This window comes from Drosophila mojavensis, unplaced genomic scaffold, assembly GCF_018153725.1.
Source record: "Drosophila mojavensis isolate 15081-1352.22 unplaced genomic scaffold, ASM1815372v1 contig_151, whole genome shotgun sequence".
NCBI classification, from domain to species: domain Eukaryota; kingdom Metazoa; phylum Arthropoda; class Insecta; order Diptera; family Drosophilidae; genus Drosophila; species Drosophila mojavensis.
Window position 1 is genome coordinate 1,631,662 of NW_025318684.1, and position 15,517 is coordinate 1,647,178.

General features: G+C 42.4%; 1 protein-coding gene across 6 annotated transcripts in view; it reads left to right on the plus strand.

The window, feature by feature from the left end:
* Nucleotides 1-15,517, plus strand: part of LOC6585847 (fibulin-1) — a 157,017-nt gene that overhangs the window by 63,437 nt on the left and 78,063 nt on the right. For 2 of the 6 annotated variants that reach the window (XM_044007155.1, XM_044007158.1), the window contains exon 9: nt 1,812-1,964. The exons of 2 other annotated variants lie outside the window; for them this stretch is intronic. In XM_044007155.1, the coding sequence (XP_043863090.1) occupies nt 1,812-1,964 (153 nt within the window). The remainder of the gene's footprint in view (nt 1-1,811; nt 1,965-15,517) is intronic. 2 more of the 6 variants (XM_044007156.1, XM_015160828.3) reach the window with 1 other exon arrangement.

The following is a 15,517-nucleotide window of genomic DNA, read 5'->3' on the forward strand; positions in this document are numbered from 1 at the left end:
CCCAATATTTTTTTATCGATGAAAACCCTTATCGAAAGCTAGTTATTTAATTATATCTCCTACATCTTTAGAGCTAGAGCTTCCAAATTTTAAATGTAGACTTATAAGCATTTTTGTTAAAATTTAAAATATTCACCCCTTCACCCTCACCTTTGTAAAAGGCGTATTTCAAATACTAGAGACTTGTGCTTTGGCAAGTGCATGCATATCCATGTTATAATTATAATCTAAAAGTTTTTTGAAGAAAGTACATCCACAAGAAAAGTTATTAAACAATTAAGTTCTCATAGTTAGCGCACACTGCAGCCCATGCGTGTTTAGGCGTGGGTGCTTGTGTGCGTGTATGTATTTGCATTTTTTCAAATGTTAGTGAGCAGCTTATTGTCCGCTGCAATTTCCAGCACTACTAACAGCTGTTAGAGTGAATACACCTGCTTTTTATTAATTGCTCAAGTGCTAAAGTGACAAATATTTTCGCGCTTAAATAAGAAAAAGAAAGAGGAAAACCCTGACGCCAAAACAATGACGCTATTGCCCCCCTCTCTTGCACCACTGGATTCTATCACTCTTGTTATTTTCAAGGGTCGTTGGGTACGTCGCGCCCACAGCATACACGTTGACTTCATATTTTCCACTTTTAAAGGGAAAAGCACAGACCAAGCTAGAGTTTACAATAGATCGCAATGACATCGACAGTACTCCACGAAAACGCGACTCGAACATCTCTGTATGCGTGTGTGTGTATGTGAGCTTTCATAATTGTTGGAAAATTCAATTGCGGGCATTCTGGATTTGTAAAAAAATTATTTGCTTTATTTCCGCTTTTTGTACCCTGAAAATGGGAAATCAGGGTATAATGGTTTGATGTATTTTAATGTCCGTACTTACAGCGCGGATATCGAGTTTATCATTAACAAGTAAGAAAACTCTAGTCGAGACTGCTCGACTAGGAGATACCCTCAACCCTCTAATCTGATATTCTAATCACTCTGCACTTCTTTTCGGCACACATACATACACACGCACGTATTAGAACGCTGCGCATTAAGCAGCGACTGCGATTGGGCTGCGCTGCAATGTGGGCAATATTATAAGAATTTATTTGTTGAATAATTTAATTTTTAGACGTACAATGACTCAATGAAACTTTTAGAACATAATCATAATGTTGTAATGTATGTACATTCCAAAGCACAAGTCTCTAGTACTTAAAACACGCCTTTTACAAAGGTGAGGGTGAGAGGGTGGATATAAAGGTGGGAGGTAAATTACAACAAAAATCGAAATTATATAAAATACATATAAGTCTACATTTAAAATTTGGAAGCTCTAGCTCTAAAGGTGTAGGAGATAAATTTAAAAAACTAGCTATCGATACGGTTTTTATCGATAATAAAATATCGGGAGTAGTTATCGATATATAGAGAAAAACTTGATATGCGCGTGATATACACAGACCTAGGAAAAATTTCAAGTCTCTAGCTCCTATATCTTCTGAGATCGACGCGTTCATACATACGGACAGACAGGTGGACAGGGCCAAATGGCCTTAGCTCGTCGCCCTGATCAAGAATATATATACTTTGTGGGGTCTGCCACGCCTCCTTCTGCCTGTTACATACTTTTAACAAAACCATTATACCCTGATTTCCCATTTTCAATGGGTTCAGGGTATAAAAATCTGTGTTGTGTTTGGTTGGTTGTTGTTGACATTCCCGGAATGAGCTCCGGCCCAGATGGTCACCCTATTCATTTATTCTATCGATAAGTAATTATATATATGTTATTTTATGTAAGTTGATTGATATTAGTGTCTATTGATTTAGATATAAACGAATGTGAAGAACATAAGGTGTGCAGAAGCCATGAACGTTGTATTAATACAAACGGCTCGTACCGCTGTGAAAATCTAATGCAGTGCCCTTCCGGATTTAGATCAACTTCCGATGGAACTTCATGCATCGGTTAGTATCCATACATTATATATATAATAATATTATTATATTTTATTTTTTAGACTCAACTTTTTATTTTGTTTTATTTCAATATTCTTTAGATTCTAGTTTTAGTACTTTAAAAGTTTTTACTGGCTAAGGTTTAATGCTTACTAAAGCATTTATATATACATGCATATTGTTATTTTTTTTTTTTTTTTTTGGCTTACTAATATAGTTTATAGTCTATTTTACCTATTTTCATTTTTTTTTTTAATTGAATATGCATATTTTTACAGTTTTTATTTCGCTGCAAAGTAAAAAATTAAAATTTTTTCCCTGCGTGTAAACACTTTCTTGCCACTTTCTTGACAGCGTGACGTCACTGTGTCTTTTAACAGTGTGCGCAAACTATTGTGGCTTTTAACAGTGCTCGATATCAGCATTTACTGACGTCACACTATTTTAGCATTATCTCAATCTGATTACACATAGAGCAACATTGATCACTCAACAGAACAACAGAGTAATCAATTTACCTCCGACCAACCTGAAAATGTGCACGTCCACTCTGCAGTAATCACACGATAGCGTTTTAGAAATTGAGTGCCAACTAAAGTGACAAGTGCACTTGCCACTACTTTTTAAGTATTTTGAAACTTTACGACATCTAACAGATGCATCTTTTTAAAAAGGGGCAATTTGACTTGTATATGTATGCACCCTTTTAAAAAGTGTCAATTTAACCTGTATGCGGATTCATATTTCTCAAAAGGGTCAAATATACATACATACATATATGCACAAGTGCATGGGCTTGAAAATCACATCCCATATTGCCCACTGGGATTAATCAGGTACTATATATTATACTATACTAGCTGGCCGGCAAACGTTGCATTGCCCTATCCATTATTTCTAGGTAAAAATGAAAGCTGATTAATTTATTAATCGGATTTTCATTTAAGCACCTTGTGGTAAACGACATTCTTCGTTTTTTGGTCAGGTGCAAGAAGAAATAATGCGGATGGTTTGCCAACACGTGAGCATGCCACGTACAATTGACCATGAGAAAAACACGCATTTTCTAGATTGAGGCCACAAATAGTCAAAGATTGGCCCTGTGATTTGTTGATCGTCATGGCGAAGGCAAGACGAATCGGGAATTGAATTCGTTTAAACTCAAAGGGCATATCTGTTGGGATCATCGGAATCCTAGGAATTTTATGAATAGTCAGGTTCGCCTGAGGCTGTGCCGTAGACTGACTGACTACATTTGTTTATTTACTTCTATACTATTGTATAATATGAGAGCAGGACCGAAAACTGTCACTGTTATCAAGCCTACTGAGTATCAATGGAAACTTGAATCTTTAGGGAAAAAAACGCGTTTTTCAAGTATTCGTCAAATTTTTTCAGTATTTTTATACGCTGATCCCATTTTCAATGGGAAATCAGGGTATAATGGTTTTGTTGAAATGTATGTAACAGGCAGAAGGAGGCGTGGAAGACCCCACAAAGTATATATATTCTTGATCAGGGCGACGAGCTGAGTTGATTTGGCCCTGTCTCTCTGTCTGTCTGTCCGTCTGTCCGTCCGTCCGTCTGTCCGTATGTATGAACGCGTCGATTTCAGAAGATATAAGAGCTAGAGACTTCATTTTTTTTTAAATGTCCGTAATTACAGCGCGCATATCAAGTTTATCATTAAAAATCGATAACTCTTCCCGATCTTTTTTATCGATAAAAAACCGTATCGAAAACCAGTTATAAAATTATATCTTCTACACCTTTATTGCTAGAGTCTCCAAATTTTTAATGTATAATGTATGCTTATATGCAATTTATACAATTTCGGTTTTTGTTTAAATTTACCCCCCACCCATAAATTCACCCCCTCACCGTCACTTTTGTAAAAAGCGTATTTCAAATACTAGAGACTTGTGCTTTGGCAATTACATGCATATCCATGTTATAATCATAATCTGAAAGTTTCATGAAGATCGTACGTCCATAAAAAAAGTCATTAAACAATTAACTTCTCATAGTAAGCGCACACTGCAGCCCATGCGTGTTTATGCGTGGGTGCTTGTGTGTGTATGTGTTTGTGTATGTGTGTGTATGTGTTTGTGAATGTGTATGTATGTGTTTGTGTATATGGGTGTGTGTATGTGAGTGTGTGTATGCGTTTGTGTCTGTATGCGTGTGTGTGTATGTATGCCTGTGTGTGCGTACGTGCGTGTGTGTGTGTGAAAGACGCGAAAAATTATTGAAATATCTATTGCTCCAAGGGTTCAGGGGATCTCGTAGTCGAGCAGTCTCGACTAGAGCTTTCTTACTTGTTAAGAATTACTATCCTACTCGTGGCGGAGACAAATCCAACAAATCAAAAACCATGAAAATTGGTCCAGCAGATCTCGAGTTATAAGTGTTGGAGCACTTTTACACAACTTTCTTTTATGTATATAGATTTTCATTGACATAAAATCAGATACTTAAATATAAACGCTATTCTGCGATTGGAACCCAAAATCGCATACAGATGCTTATACATGTAGCAAGGATCTGTAGGGTGCGTTTGCATGCTCAACACGAAAATTTTCATTATGCGCACCAACGCTTTCATACCCTTCCCACAAATAATAACGAAAACGCAAATATTTTGTACGAGCTTGGCAAACGGTTTGAAGAGTTCAGTATACTCTTCACACAGAAGTGAAGAAACGGTAGTCTAGTTTGGCTCTGTCCGTCTGTCTGTCCGTCCGTCTGTATGTATGAACGCGTCGATTTCAGAAGATATATCGCGAAATTGCTGAAAAAATGTACTTTTTCTAATAAAAATTGAAATCACTGACTGATAAGCGAAAATAGTAATAGTTTTTTTCACCGCGATATTGTAGCTCTTTTAAAAGGTTCTGATGCACTCCTTTTCATCTCTTTTAGAAATCCACTCTTTCATCCAACACTTTTTATTTTTTGGCAGACTTTGATCTTCTAATTTTTTTTCGTTTTATCAAAATTGCTAATATAGCAACAGGAGCAACTCTCGATTTTTGTGCCGACATAATATAAACACGTCGTTATTTCTTGTATTTTTCAATTCAACTGAACTTGCAAATGAGTGTCACTTGCAATCAGTGCAAACAAAAACAAACAAGTAAGACAGCTCTAGTCGAGAGCGCCCGACTACGAGATCCCCTGAACCCATCGAGCAATAGCTATTTCTATCATTTATCGCGTATTTCTGCTTACATAAGACACACACACACGCTTACACACACAGGCATATACACGCGCGCACACACGTTCGAGTTGCGTTTTCGTGGAGTACGGTCGACGTCATCGTGATCCATCGTGGATCTGTGTTTTTCCCTGTGAAAGTGGAAAGAACTGTAGACAACGTGGTTGCTGTGGGCGCGACGCACCCAGCGACGGCAAAAACTATCAGACTTACTTCGCGGCGGTCTCGCGGAGTACCCCAGTGGTACAGTCCGGTGGTGCAAGAGAGGGCGTCAATAGCGTCACTGTTTTTGGCGTCAGGGCTTTCCTCTTTCCCTTTCTTTTTTTCAGCGCGAAAAGATTTGTCACATTAGGCGTCACATTTGTGCAAATAATAAAAAATCAAGTGCATTCACTCTAACAGCTGTTAGTAGTGCTGGAAATTGCAGCGGACAATCAGCTGCTCACTAACTTTGGTGAGTTGCTAAGTCTCAGCAAAGACAGCAACCTAGCTGCTGGTGTGAGGTAGCAAGTATTAAAAGTAGTGCATACTTTCGGGCTCTCGCTGTAGTTAAGTTGAGTTTAAGTTACTGCGGTCTCTAAGCTCAAATTATATTAGTAGGCAGTGCCCACTACAGGCTTTACGCCGTGGTAGTCGGAGCAATATGGAGGCCATGATGGAGGAGGAGCTGCAAGCTTTTGCGCGCCGTTTCTCGTTGCAGCGATCGCCGCAGCAACAACAGAGCGCGTTGCCGCAGCCGTCGACTTGTAATCAGTCTCCAGTGGCTGAGTGCCAGGCACCCAAGTCTTTCAAAGAAGCGTTAGCTCAAATAGGAGTTACGCTAGAGGGTTTGTCTGCCCTATTTGGGGGGCAGCGGCATATAAATGCACTAATAAGAGAGGAGCTGGCTAGGCTGGTCAGTCTCAACAAGACGGCCGAAGTGTTCTGCAATCGACCGGTCAAAGACTGCGAGGTGCAGACCACGCTGGTCAAGAAAGTAGCTGAGAAGGCTAAAGCAACGAGCGTTAGTGCTACAGCAGGTAGTAATACGCCCAAGCGGTCGAGGGAAGTTGCCACTGAGCATAGGAAAACTCCCTCGAAAAAGCCGAGGCACAATAAAAGCGCAGCAAATCCAATAGAGCCAATGGCTCTACGGGCTGCAGCCGATAATACCAACTTTCAGGTATAGGAGGTTGCAGCTATGACATGTGTCCTTCCAAAAGGAGTCTGGTCCTTCGATGGCCAGTGTATAATATTTATAAAAAAAAGTAGACAGCAACTTGCGGTCTCTCTGAAATATACGAAGTGCTGGCACCGGTGTTCAATTTTGTACTGAATTTATTAAATTTAACATGAACGCAAGCGCAGCTTGCACAGTAGAGAGCGCACCTATGCGCATCTAACAGCGAGCAGCGAGAGAGCGATCTTTTGGAGAGCGACACTCCCGTGCTAGCGCGTACAATAACAACTTCTCTGTACAGTGGTTCAGCTTCAATTACTTAACCTATACAATTTCGATAATAATTCAATTAATAATTCATAATAATTCAATTTCTTATAATAATATATAATAATATTTCAGAAGGCAATATCCAAATGCCTTAACATCGGCCGCGTTGAAAGGCCGCAGGGCTTCAATAACATGGTGTATTAGTGGAGTGGCAGTGGTGCAACGCGATGAATTGCCCTTTTATATGTGCCATTTTTTGTCTTAACGACAATTACGCGCACTCTACCATCTCCTCCGACTATGGCTTCCGTCACCACGCCTAGCATCCACTGTTGTGGAGGCGCGTTGTCCTCTCCCACGAGCACGACTGCTCCGACCTGTATGTTCTGTCTCTCCTTCGTCCATTTTGACTTCTGCTGCAGGCTGAGCAGGTAGTCCCTTGACCAGTCGTTCCAAAATCGACGCTTGATGTTGGATGTCAGCTGCCATCTTTTTAATAGTGTCAGCTTGACGTCGTCGACTGGCTCTGTGGACGCGATTGGCAGCGGCACGAGCGTTGCTCCTATCAGGAAGTGCCCTGGCGTGAGCACTTCGCCGTCGTTGGGGTTGCTGCTGGGAGCGACCATTGGCCGCGAATTGAGCACGGCCTCGACCTCGACCAGCACGGTGGCCACCTTGCCGTAATCGAGCGCTGCCCATCGCTTTCAGCAGCAAACCTTTGGCGGATTTCACCGCCGCTTCCCAAAGGCCGCCAAAATGCGGCGCTCGAGGAGGGATGAATACAAACTCCATGCCCCGCTCCGCAGCAAACATTTCCATGTCCGCTGTGTTGCCATGGAACGTAGCTTTGAGGTCCAGCGTGCGTGCAGCACCCACGAAATTGGTGGCATTGTCGCAGTACAGCTTCCGGACAAGCCCACGTCGACCAACGAACCTGGATAAACACATTAGAAATGAATTTGTGGTTAAATCGGTGACTAATTCAAGATGCACTGCCTTCGAAGTAAAGCAAACAAATATGGCAATATACATTTTGACTGGCGATTTGCCCCGAATTCCCAGCGAAACTAGTATTGGACCGCAAAAGTCCACTCCACTGATCTCAAATGGCCTATTTCCATGTAAGCGATCAGCGGGAAGATTGCCCATTATTTGGGATAAGAGTTTCGGCTTGTAGCGAAAACAATGTACACATTTTCGGACTACTGCACTGCAAGCCTGTCGAGCATTGACCAGCCAAACCTGCTGACGAAGCAGGCCCATTAGTACTAGGGGATTGGCGTGGCAATGAGAGCGATGCAAATGCTCCAAATAAAGCGTTACGAAACGACACTTTTTTGGAAGCAACAATGGGAATTTGGCATTATGTGCTAATGGTGCCTTCAATAAACGACCTCCTACTCGTAGCAACCATAACATACGCCTGCCATGCTGATGTGGGTGCAAAAATGGTGTCAGTTTTTGCAATGACGGTTGCAACACGACTGACTTCTTTATTTTCTTTATTTCTTCGCTGAATTCAATGTGTTGAATTACAGATATAACTGTAAGGAATGCGAAGCTTAACTCAGAAGCTGTAGGAACAAGTGAAGAATGACTTTCTTGTTTTCCATTGATAAAGCGGAACATATAGGCAACGATGCGGATTAGCTTAGAAAATGATGACGTTGACTCAATAAGATGTACGATAGGATTTGCTACCTCATCGACCGCGATCATAGTAATTGCAGTTCTACGCTTCTCTAGCAGCTCTAACTCCTTTGATAGGGTGATTTGTGGGTTGGCTGGCCACAATGTGTCAGAGAGCTTTAAAAATCCTGGTCCGCAAAACCACAATGATGTTTTAAGCTCCTCAACTGAACATCCCCGAGATACAATATCTGCTGGGTTGTCTTTCGTTGGTACATGACGCCAAGATACATTAGTTGTCAACTCTTGGATGGTTGCAACGCGATTAGCAACGAATGTGTTCAAGCTAGATGAATGCATTCGCAGCCAATGAAGCACCACCTCAGAGTCTGACCAAAATGTGACTTGATTAATAGGACAATCAAGTACTTTCCTTACCGCATCCCATAAGGTAGCTAACAATTCTGCAGCACACAACTCCAGCCGCGGAACAGATTTTGTTTTCAAGGGCGCTACCTTAGATTTAGCGACTAGCAGCCTGGTAGTGATACCCTTATCTGTTTGCATTCTTACGTATAAACAACAACCGTAAGCTCTCGTTGAGGCATCAGCAAATCCATGGATTTGACATCCTTTCGATTTAAGTGTGCCAACGTAACGAGGTATATGCAACGAGTTTAGATTTGAGAAACAGCTAGTTACTGCCTCAAATTCTTGCCTCATTTGAACAGGCAATTGGTCATCCCACCCAAGTTTGTGCAACCACATTTCCTGTAAAAGGACCTTCGCACGAGTTACGATCGGACTTAACAAACCTAAGGGGTCGTATAACCTTGCTACAAATGACAAAACGGATCTTTTGGTCTGTTGAACTTCTACTGGACAGTTCATGGAATATCTAAAGCTGTCATTCATTGGATTCCAAATTAATCCCAATGTTTTTGTGTCCTCTTGATGACCAATAACTATATCGTTTCTAGCTGGTTGTGCTGCGAGTTGTTTACAATTGGACGACCATTTTGTGAGAGGAAATCCAAACTTTTGAAGAATTGCGATCAAGTCTCGATGCAACAAGCACAATTCTTCGACGCTATCTGCTCCTGTCAACAGGTCATCAACATAGAAATCTCGGGCTAACGATCTTGCAGCAGCTGGATGAGTGGAAGCATGCAAGTCGCTTAGATGTTTTAAACATCGAATTGCTAAGAATGGAGCAGTCGCTGTCCCGTACGTTACTGTGTTTAATCGAAAGATTTGTAACGGATCAGTGGGCGTTTCCCTCCACACAATAAGTTGAAAGTTGCGGTGGGACTCGTCAAGTTCAATTTGACGGTACATTTTAGCGATGTCTGCTGTAGCAGCCCAAGGACGAGGTCGAAATCTTAGCAAAGTCTCCCATAACTGCGGCTGGATGGTCGGACCCACCATGAGTAGATCATTCAGCGACAATTGAGAGGAGGACTTGCTAGAGGCATCAAACACTACTCGAAGTTTAGTGGATGCGCTGTGCGGTCTTAGCACGCATTGATATGGGATGAAATAATGCGGCTCTCTCGGAATTTGATTGTTAGTTGGGCTCATGTGACCCAAGGCCAAGTATTCTTTCATAAAGTCAATATACATTGGCCGAATGTCTTCTTGCTTGCTCATTCTTCTTTCCAAGGCCAGAAATCGTCGCTTGGCTGTGTCGTAAGACGTACCAAGACAATGTGGGCTTGATTTGAATGGCAGCGACACTCTGAAACGACCCGAGGTAGTTTGGCAAATAGTCTCCACAAATGACTTCTCGCACAGTTGTTGCTCTGGGGTATACAAATTCGAATTAATTGTATTTGGCTTTTCTTCCAACTCCCAGAACTTGCGAACTATTGAATCTATAGCTATGTCGTCGTTTACGACGCTAATGAAAGTCGACGAACTAGTTGCTGCATTCAATGTTCGGCAGCGACCAGATACAATCCAACCAAAGGCAGTCAATTGCAATGTTGGGTTGTTATCGGATCCTTTTATTTTGCCTTCTCTTAATATATCAAAAAAGATATCAGCACCGAGCAACAAATCAATACGTTGCGGCTTGTGGAATTGAGGATCAGCTAATTGTACATTATCAGGTACCTTGATCTCTTCAGTGTGCTTCTCTGGTTGATACGACGAAATGGAACGTAACACACCAAAGTCTGTTCGGATTTCTATGTCGTCCGTTCGGGACGCTATCGAAGTTTGAACGCTGTGCCGAACAGATGACTGACAATTAGCAATGCCCAACAATTGAATCCCAGATCTTTGCCGTTTTAATTTCAACTGTTTTGCCAGTTCTTCAGTTATGAAATTTACTTGCGAGCCGGAATCTAATAAAGCTCTAGCTAAGTGATAAGATCCAGATTGATCTTTTATCTTCACAACTGCAGTTGCCAAAAGAACTTGATCAGAGGCTATCCGTGCGTGATTTACAGATGAAATCTGTGACGAAGTGACACGAGGGACTGCTGATACAACTGCTGAGCTACTTGGAGCCGCCTCAGAGCTGTATCTATGCAGTATGGTATGGTGCGGCTTAGAGAGCACACGACAGTGGGCTGATTTGCAAGCAGCCACTGAGTGTCCTGTTCGCAAACAATTTATACAGAGCGGATAGCTCTTTGCGAACGTAAAACGTTTCTGGCAAGGTATTGCTGCGAACGACGAGCACGAGTGAATGAAGTGATCGTTCTTTTTACAAAACACGCATTTGGGACTCTGCGGCTCACTTGGCAGAGCGACAGCTAGAGAAGTTTTCCCAATTCTTTTCTTATTATCCTGAGCTACCTTACGACGTGGACCAGATGAGTCTTCAGCACTTAAATGCTGATACCGTCTGTTCAAGGCAGCTTCACAATCTTGCCACAATGGAAGCTTATTGTAGTCAAGATTCTCTTCCCACCTAGAGCGCGTGCCAGCGTCCACTTTCATCATTACCAAATGGATGAGCATGGCATTCGAAATCTGCTTATCAGATCCTAGCGATAAAAGAGATTCGTAAATGGCACGGACTGAGTCTATCAGCATGCGCAAAGATGATGCTGACGGTTCGGACATGTGTGGGAGATCAAATAGTTTTGAAATGCTGTTAAAAAATATGAGACACTGATTGTCGTACACATTTTTTAAAGCAGCTAACGCTTTTGGATAATTTGCATCTGTCACCTGATATGCCTTGACAGTGCCTAATGCTTCTTTGTCCAAGCATGACAACAAGTGGTTAAACTTTTCTATATTTGATAACCCTGGCTCGTTGTCGACTAAACTCTCAAAAAAGTCCAATGAAATTCTTATATTCCGAATATTCTCCGCTAAACTTTGGCAGCTTTATATTCGGTAGATTCCTAGAATGTGACACTGAGCTAATCATTGTAGAGTTAGCGGGACTCTCACTTTTAGGTTGGCTATCACTACCTCGCTTCATAAGAAGTGCTTTTGTCGATACACACAAATCTTCTAACGTTGACCGAGGCACTAAATCTGCGTTAATGTCGTCCAACTCTTGTTGTGTCTTAAAGGCCTTTTCTATGTAGCGGTTCAATATCTCAAGTCGACATTCAATTTCAAATGGCTCTACTGGTTTAGTGTAATCTTTTAATGATTTATTAATGCGTGTTATGTCGTTTGTAACATTTTTGTAAACGGCCAACAGAGCTTCGACACGCTCTGATGATGACTCGTCCATAGACCTATTCTTTCCTCGCTTGTTAGTCATGATGCTATAAGTGATGCTCAGTTGAAACCAATTTCAATCGAAACAAATAAAAGTTCACTTAATGTATGACAACAAGCGAAGAGCAATTCAAGAATGTTAACAAATGCGCGCGATCGTAATAAATCTCAATATATTACGCTGGCAGTGTTAAACTATACTTGAGTGACTGTTACAGACAGTTGATACGATATAGCGAAGACAACAACCAAAATGTTGAGTGACTATTTGGGCAAGTGGTCTATTGAGTTATATTTGACTGTTGAGCGACTGAGTGCAATGCATTCACAAGCGAGAGCGCGCCGGTATGAATGCCAAAATATAAGTGCAGATCGAGCTCATACAATGAGCGCAAAGCGAGAGTGCAAGTTTTGAGCGAAAATATATCCAAGTGACGAGCGCACGTTTTGAGCGCAAAGCGAGAGCGCTGCTGCGTGTGCAAGCGTGGGTGCAAACGATATTGCAAGTGAGTATGCAATGAGCGCAAAGTGAGCGCGCACTAATATGTGCAAGCGAGACAGTAAAACGAGAGCGCAACTATAAGTGCAAGCGCGAGTGCAAACGATATTGCAAGCGCGCATGCAAATGATGAGCGTAAATTAAAGCGAAATTTGCTGTGTAAGTGCGAGTGCAAACGATATAGCAAGTGAGTATGCACTGAGCGCAAAGTGAGCGCGCACTAATATGTGCAAGCGAGACAGTAAAACGAGAGCGCAACTATAAGTGCAAGCGCGAGTGCAAACGATATTGCAAGCGCGCATGCAAATGAAGAGCGTAAATTAAGAGCGCAATTATCTGTGCAAGCGAGAACGAACTTTTATGTGCGAGCGAGAGCGAGCTGTGAGCGCAAGCGCAAAACGAAAGTGCGAGACGAAAATGAGCAAAAAAACTGTAACACACTAGCGGCGCCAAAGAAAACTTGGATTATGCGAGGCAATAGAGATTGAATTATTTGCAGATCAAAGGTCAATATGCACCTTATTATTATTTTTATTTATTTTTTTTAAATTTCAATTTGAAATAAGCTCAACACAATGTACATAGGCGTAGATTGTACATACATTAATATTTTGTATGTCTCAAGTAATGCATTTATTTATTTATGGCTTGCATTACTTGGTCATCTATGTGCTCTATGTATTTATGTACTTCCCTGATTATCCACAAAATCCATAATCCAGCTTCCTTCAATTCCAGAGAGTGTCCACCCGGGGGCGCCAAAAATGTCCTTCCAAAAGGAGTCTGGTCCTTCGATGGCCAGTGTATAATATTTATAAAAAAAAGTAGACAGCAACTTGCGGTCTCTCTGAAATATACGAAGTGCTGGCACCGGTGTTCAATTTTGTACTGAATTTATTAAATTTAACATGAACGCAAGCGCAGCTTGCACAGTAGAGAGCGCACCTATGCGCATCTAACAGCGAGCAGCGAGAGAGCGATCTTTTGGAGAGCGACACTCCCGTGCTAGCGCGTACAATAACAACTTCTCTGTACAGTGGTTCAGCTTCAATTACTTAACCTATACAATTTCGATAATAATTCAATTAATAATTCAATTTCTTATAATAATATATAATAATATTTCAGAAGGCAATATCCAAATGCCTTAACAACATGCTTCGCGTAGTCAAGAGCGACCCAAATTTAAAGCATCTGAGCGGCGACGTCCAAGGTATTAGGAAGACAGCCTTTTGTTGCAACTGAGTAGGAAGCCGGAGCATAGCGCTGAGGCTCTGCACGAACTGTAGGCAAAGCCTTGGGTAACCGAGCGGTAGTTAAAACACTTACCGAATCGGCTCAAATTGAGATTCGTGACCTAGATGAGTTAGCAAGCAAAGGGAAGATCTTGGAGGCAATTAGGGTGGAGTTGAAGGATAGCTCACTCCCCATTGAGGCTATCAAATCGCTTCGGCCAGCTTTTGGTGGACAGCAAAGAGCTACGGTTGCTCTTCCAATTGGGAAAGCTAAAACTCTGCTCGAGCTGTCCAAAATTAGAATAGGATGGGTAGTATGCCGTATCCGATCCGTGGAACACCCTAAACGCTGTTTTGCCTCGATTACGGTCATATGGCAGCAAACTGTCGCAGCGACTGTGACCTAAAGGGCGCCTGTTTCAGGTGTGGAGAGATGGGTCACAATGCAAAAGCATGCACCAAGCCACCAAAATGTAGCCTCTGCATCCGGAAAGGTGAAAAGCAGACGGACTATCCAGCAGGCAGCTTCAAGTGCCCATCCTACCGTGAAGCTTCTCGTAAAATGAAATGCTAAGGTTCTTGCAGCTTAACTTAAATCATTGTATTGCTGCCCAAGATCTTCTAGAGCAGACCATTAGGGAAAAATGTATAGACGTAGCTTTTCTCAGTGAGCCCCACCACTGTATAACCAGCTGCCCTAGGACATGGTCAACAGACGTTAATGGCAAAGCTGCGTTGTGGGTATGCGGCAACTCAACGAACGTACTTTCGAATGTTAAGTCATTCAATGGGTTCGTACGCGGCCGATATGGTAACTTATGGCTTTACAGTTGCTATCTGGCCCCCAGCATGCAGCTCAGTGAATTCACGACGGTTCTCGACGAGCTTGCCGAGGATGCTAGGGGTCGGAAGGCCATTATAGCTGAAGATTTTAACTCCTGGGCGTTAGAATGGGGTAGCCTCACAAAAAATGCCAGAGATCGTATCCTACTGGAGATCTTCGCGACACTAGATGTTGCACTGCTCAACACTGGCCATGAGTACACCTTCAGTCGGGCGGGATACGGGTCTGTTATCGACATTACTTTTGTCACTTCATCCCTCTTTCGGGGAGCAACATGGAGCCATTGCGATAGCTATACAGGCAGCGATCATACGGCACTTCTGTTCACAATAGGTGAGCCACCTGCCAGGGCGTCAACATTGTGGAGGGAGTCGTATCGGCTAGATACTTTTGATCCCGCGGTCTTTTCAGAGGCCATTCAGTCTCTGGGTACAATTGGTAATGCTGAGGCCAGAGCATGCCAAATGGTAGCCCAAATACAGAGTGCCTGCAATAGCAGCATGTTACGCCGCAAGCAGTTCACGCGACAACATGAGCCTACGTATTGGTGGAATACGCAAATAGGTGACATTCGTCGCAAATGCATCCAGGCGAGAAGAAGCTACCAACGGGCTCGCGGTAGGCCAACGTTTCTTGAGAAACAGTTAGCTTACCAGGCAGCTAGAAGACAGCTGAAGAAGGCCATTCGGGCAAGCAAAAGAGAATGTTTTTTACAGTTGTGCGACTCAGCCGAATATGACCCTTGGGGCAGGGCATATAAGATAGTAGTTAAAAGACTATACGCAGGTAGACAGGTGCAGCCTACGGATCGTCTGGAGCTTAAATCGATTGTGGAAACACTCTTTCCAGAAAGTTTAAGCTCCATTCACGCCCCTGAGTCCGAGTCTGCTGATCAGGGCTCAACGAGCACTGAAATTGCTGAAATTGTTTTAGTTACAGAGGAAGAAATATCAGTAGTTCTCCGAGGTCTTAGAACCAACACAGCTCCGGGGCCGGACGGGATCCCAAATCGTGCG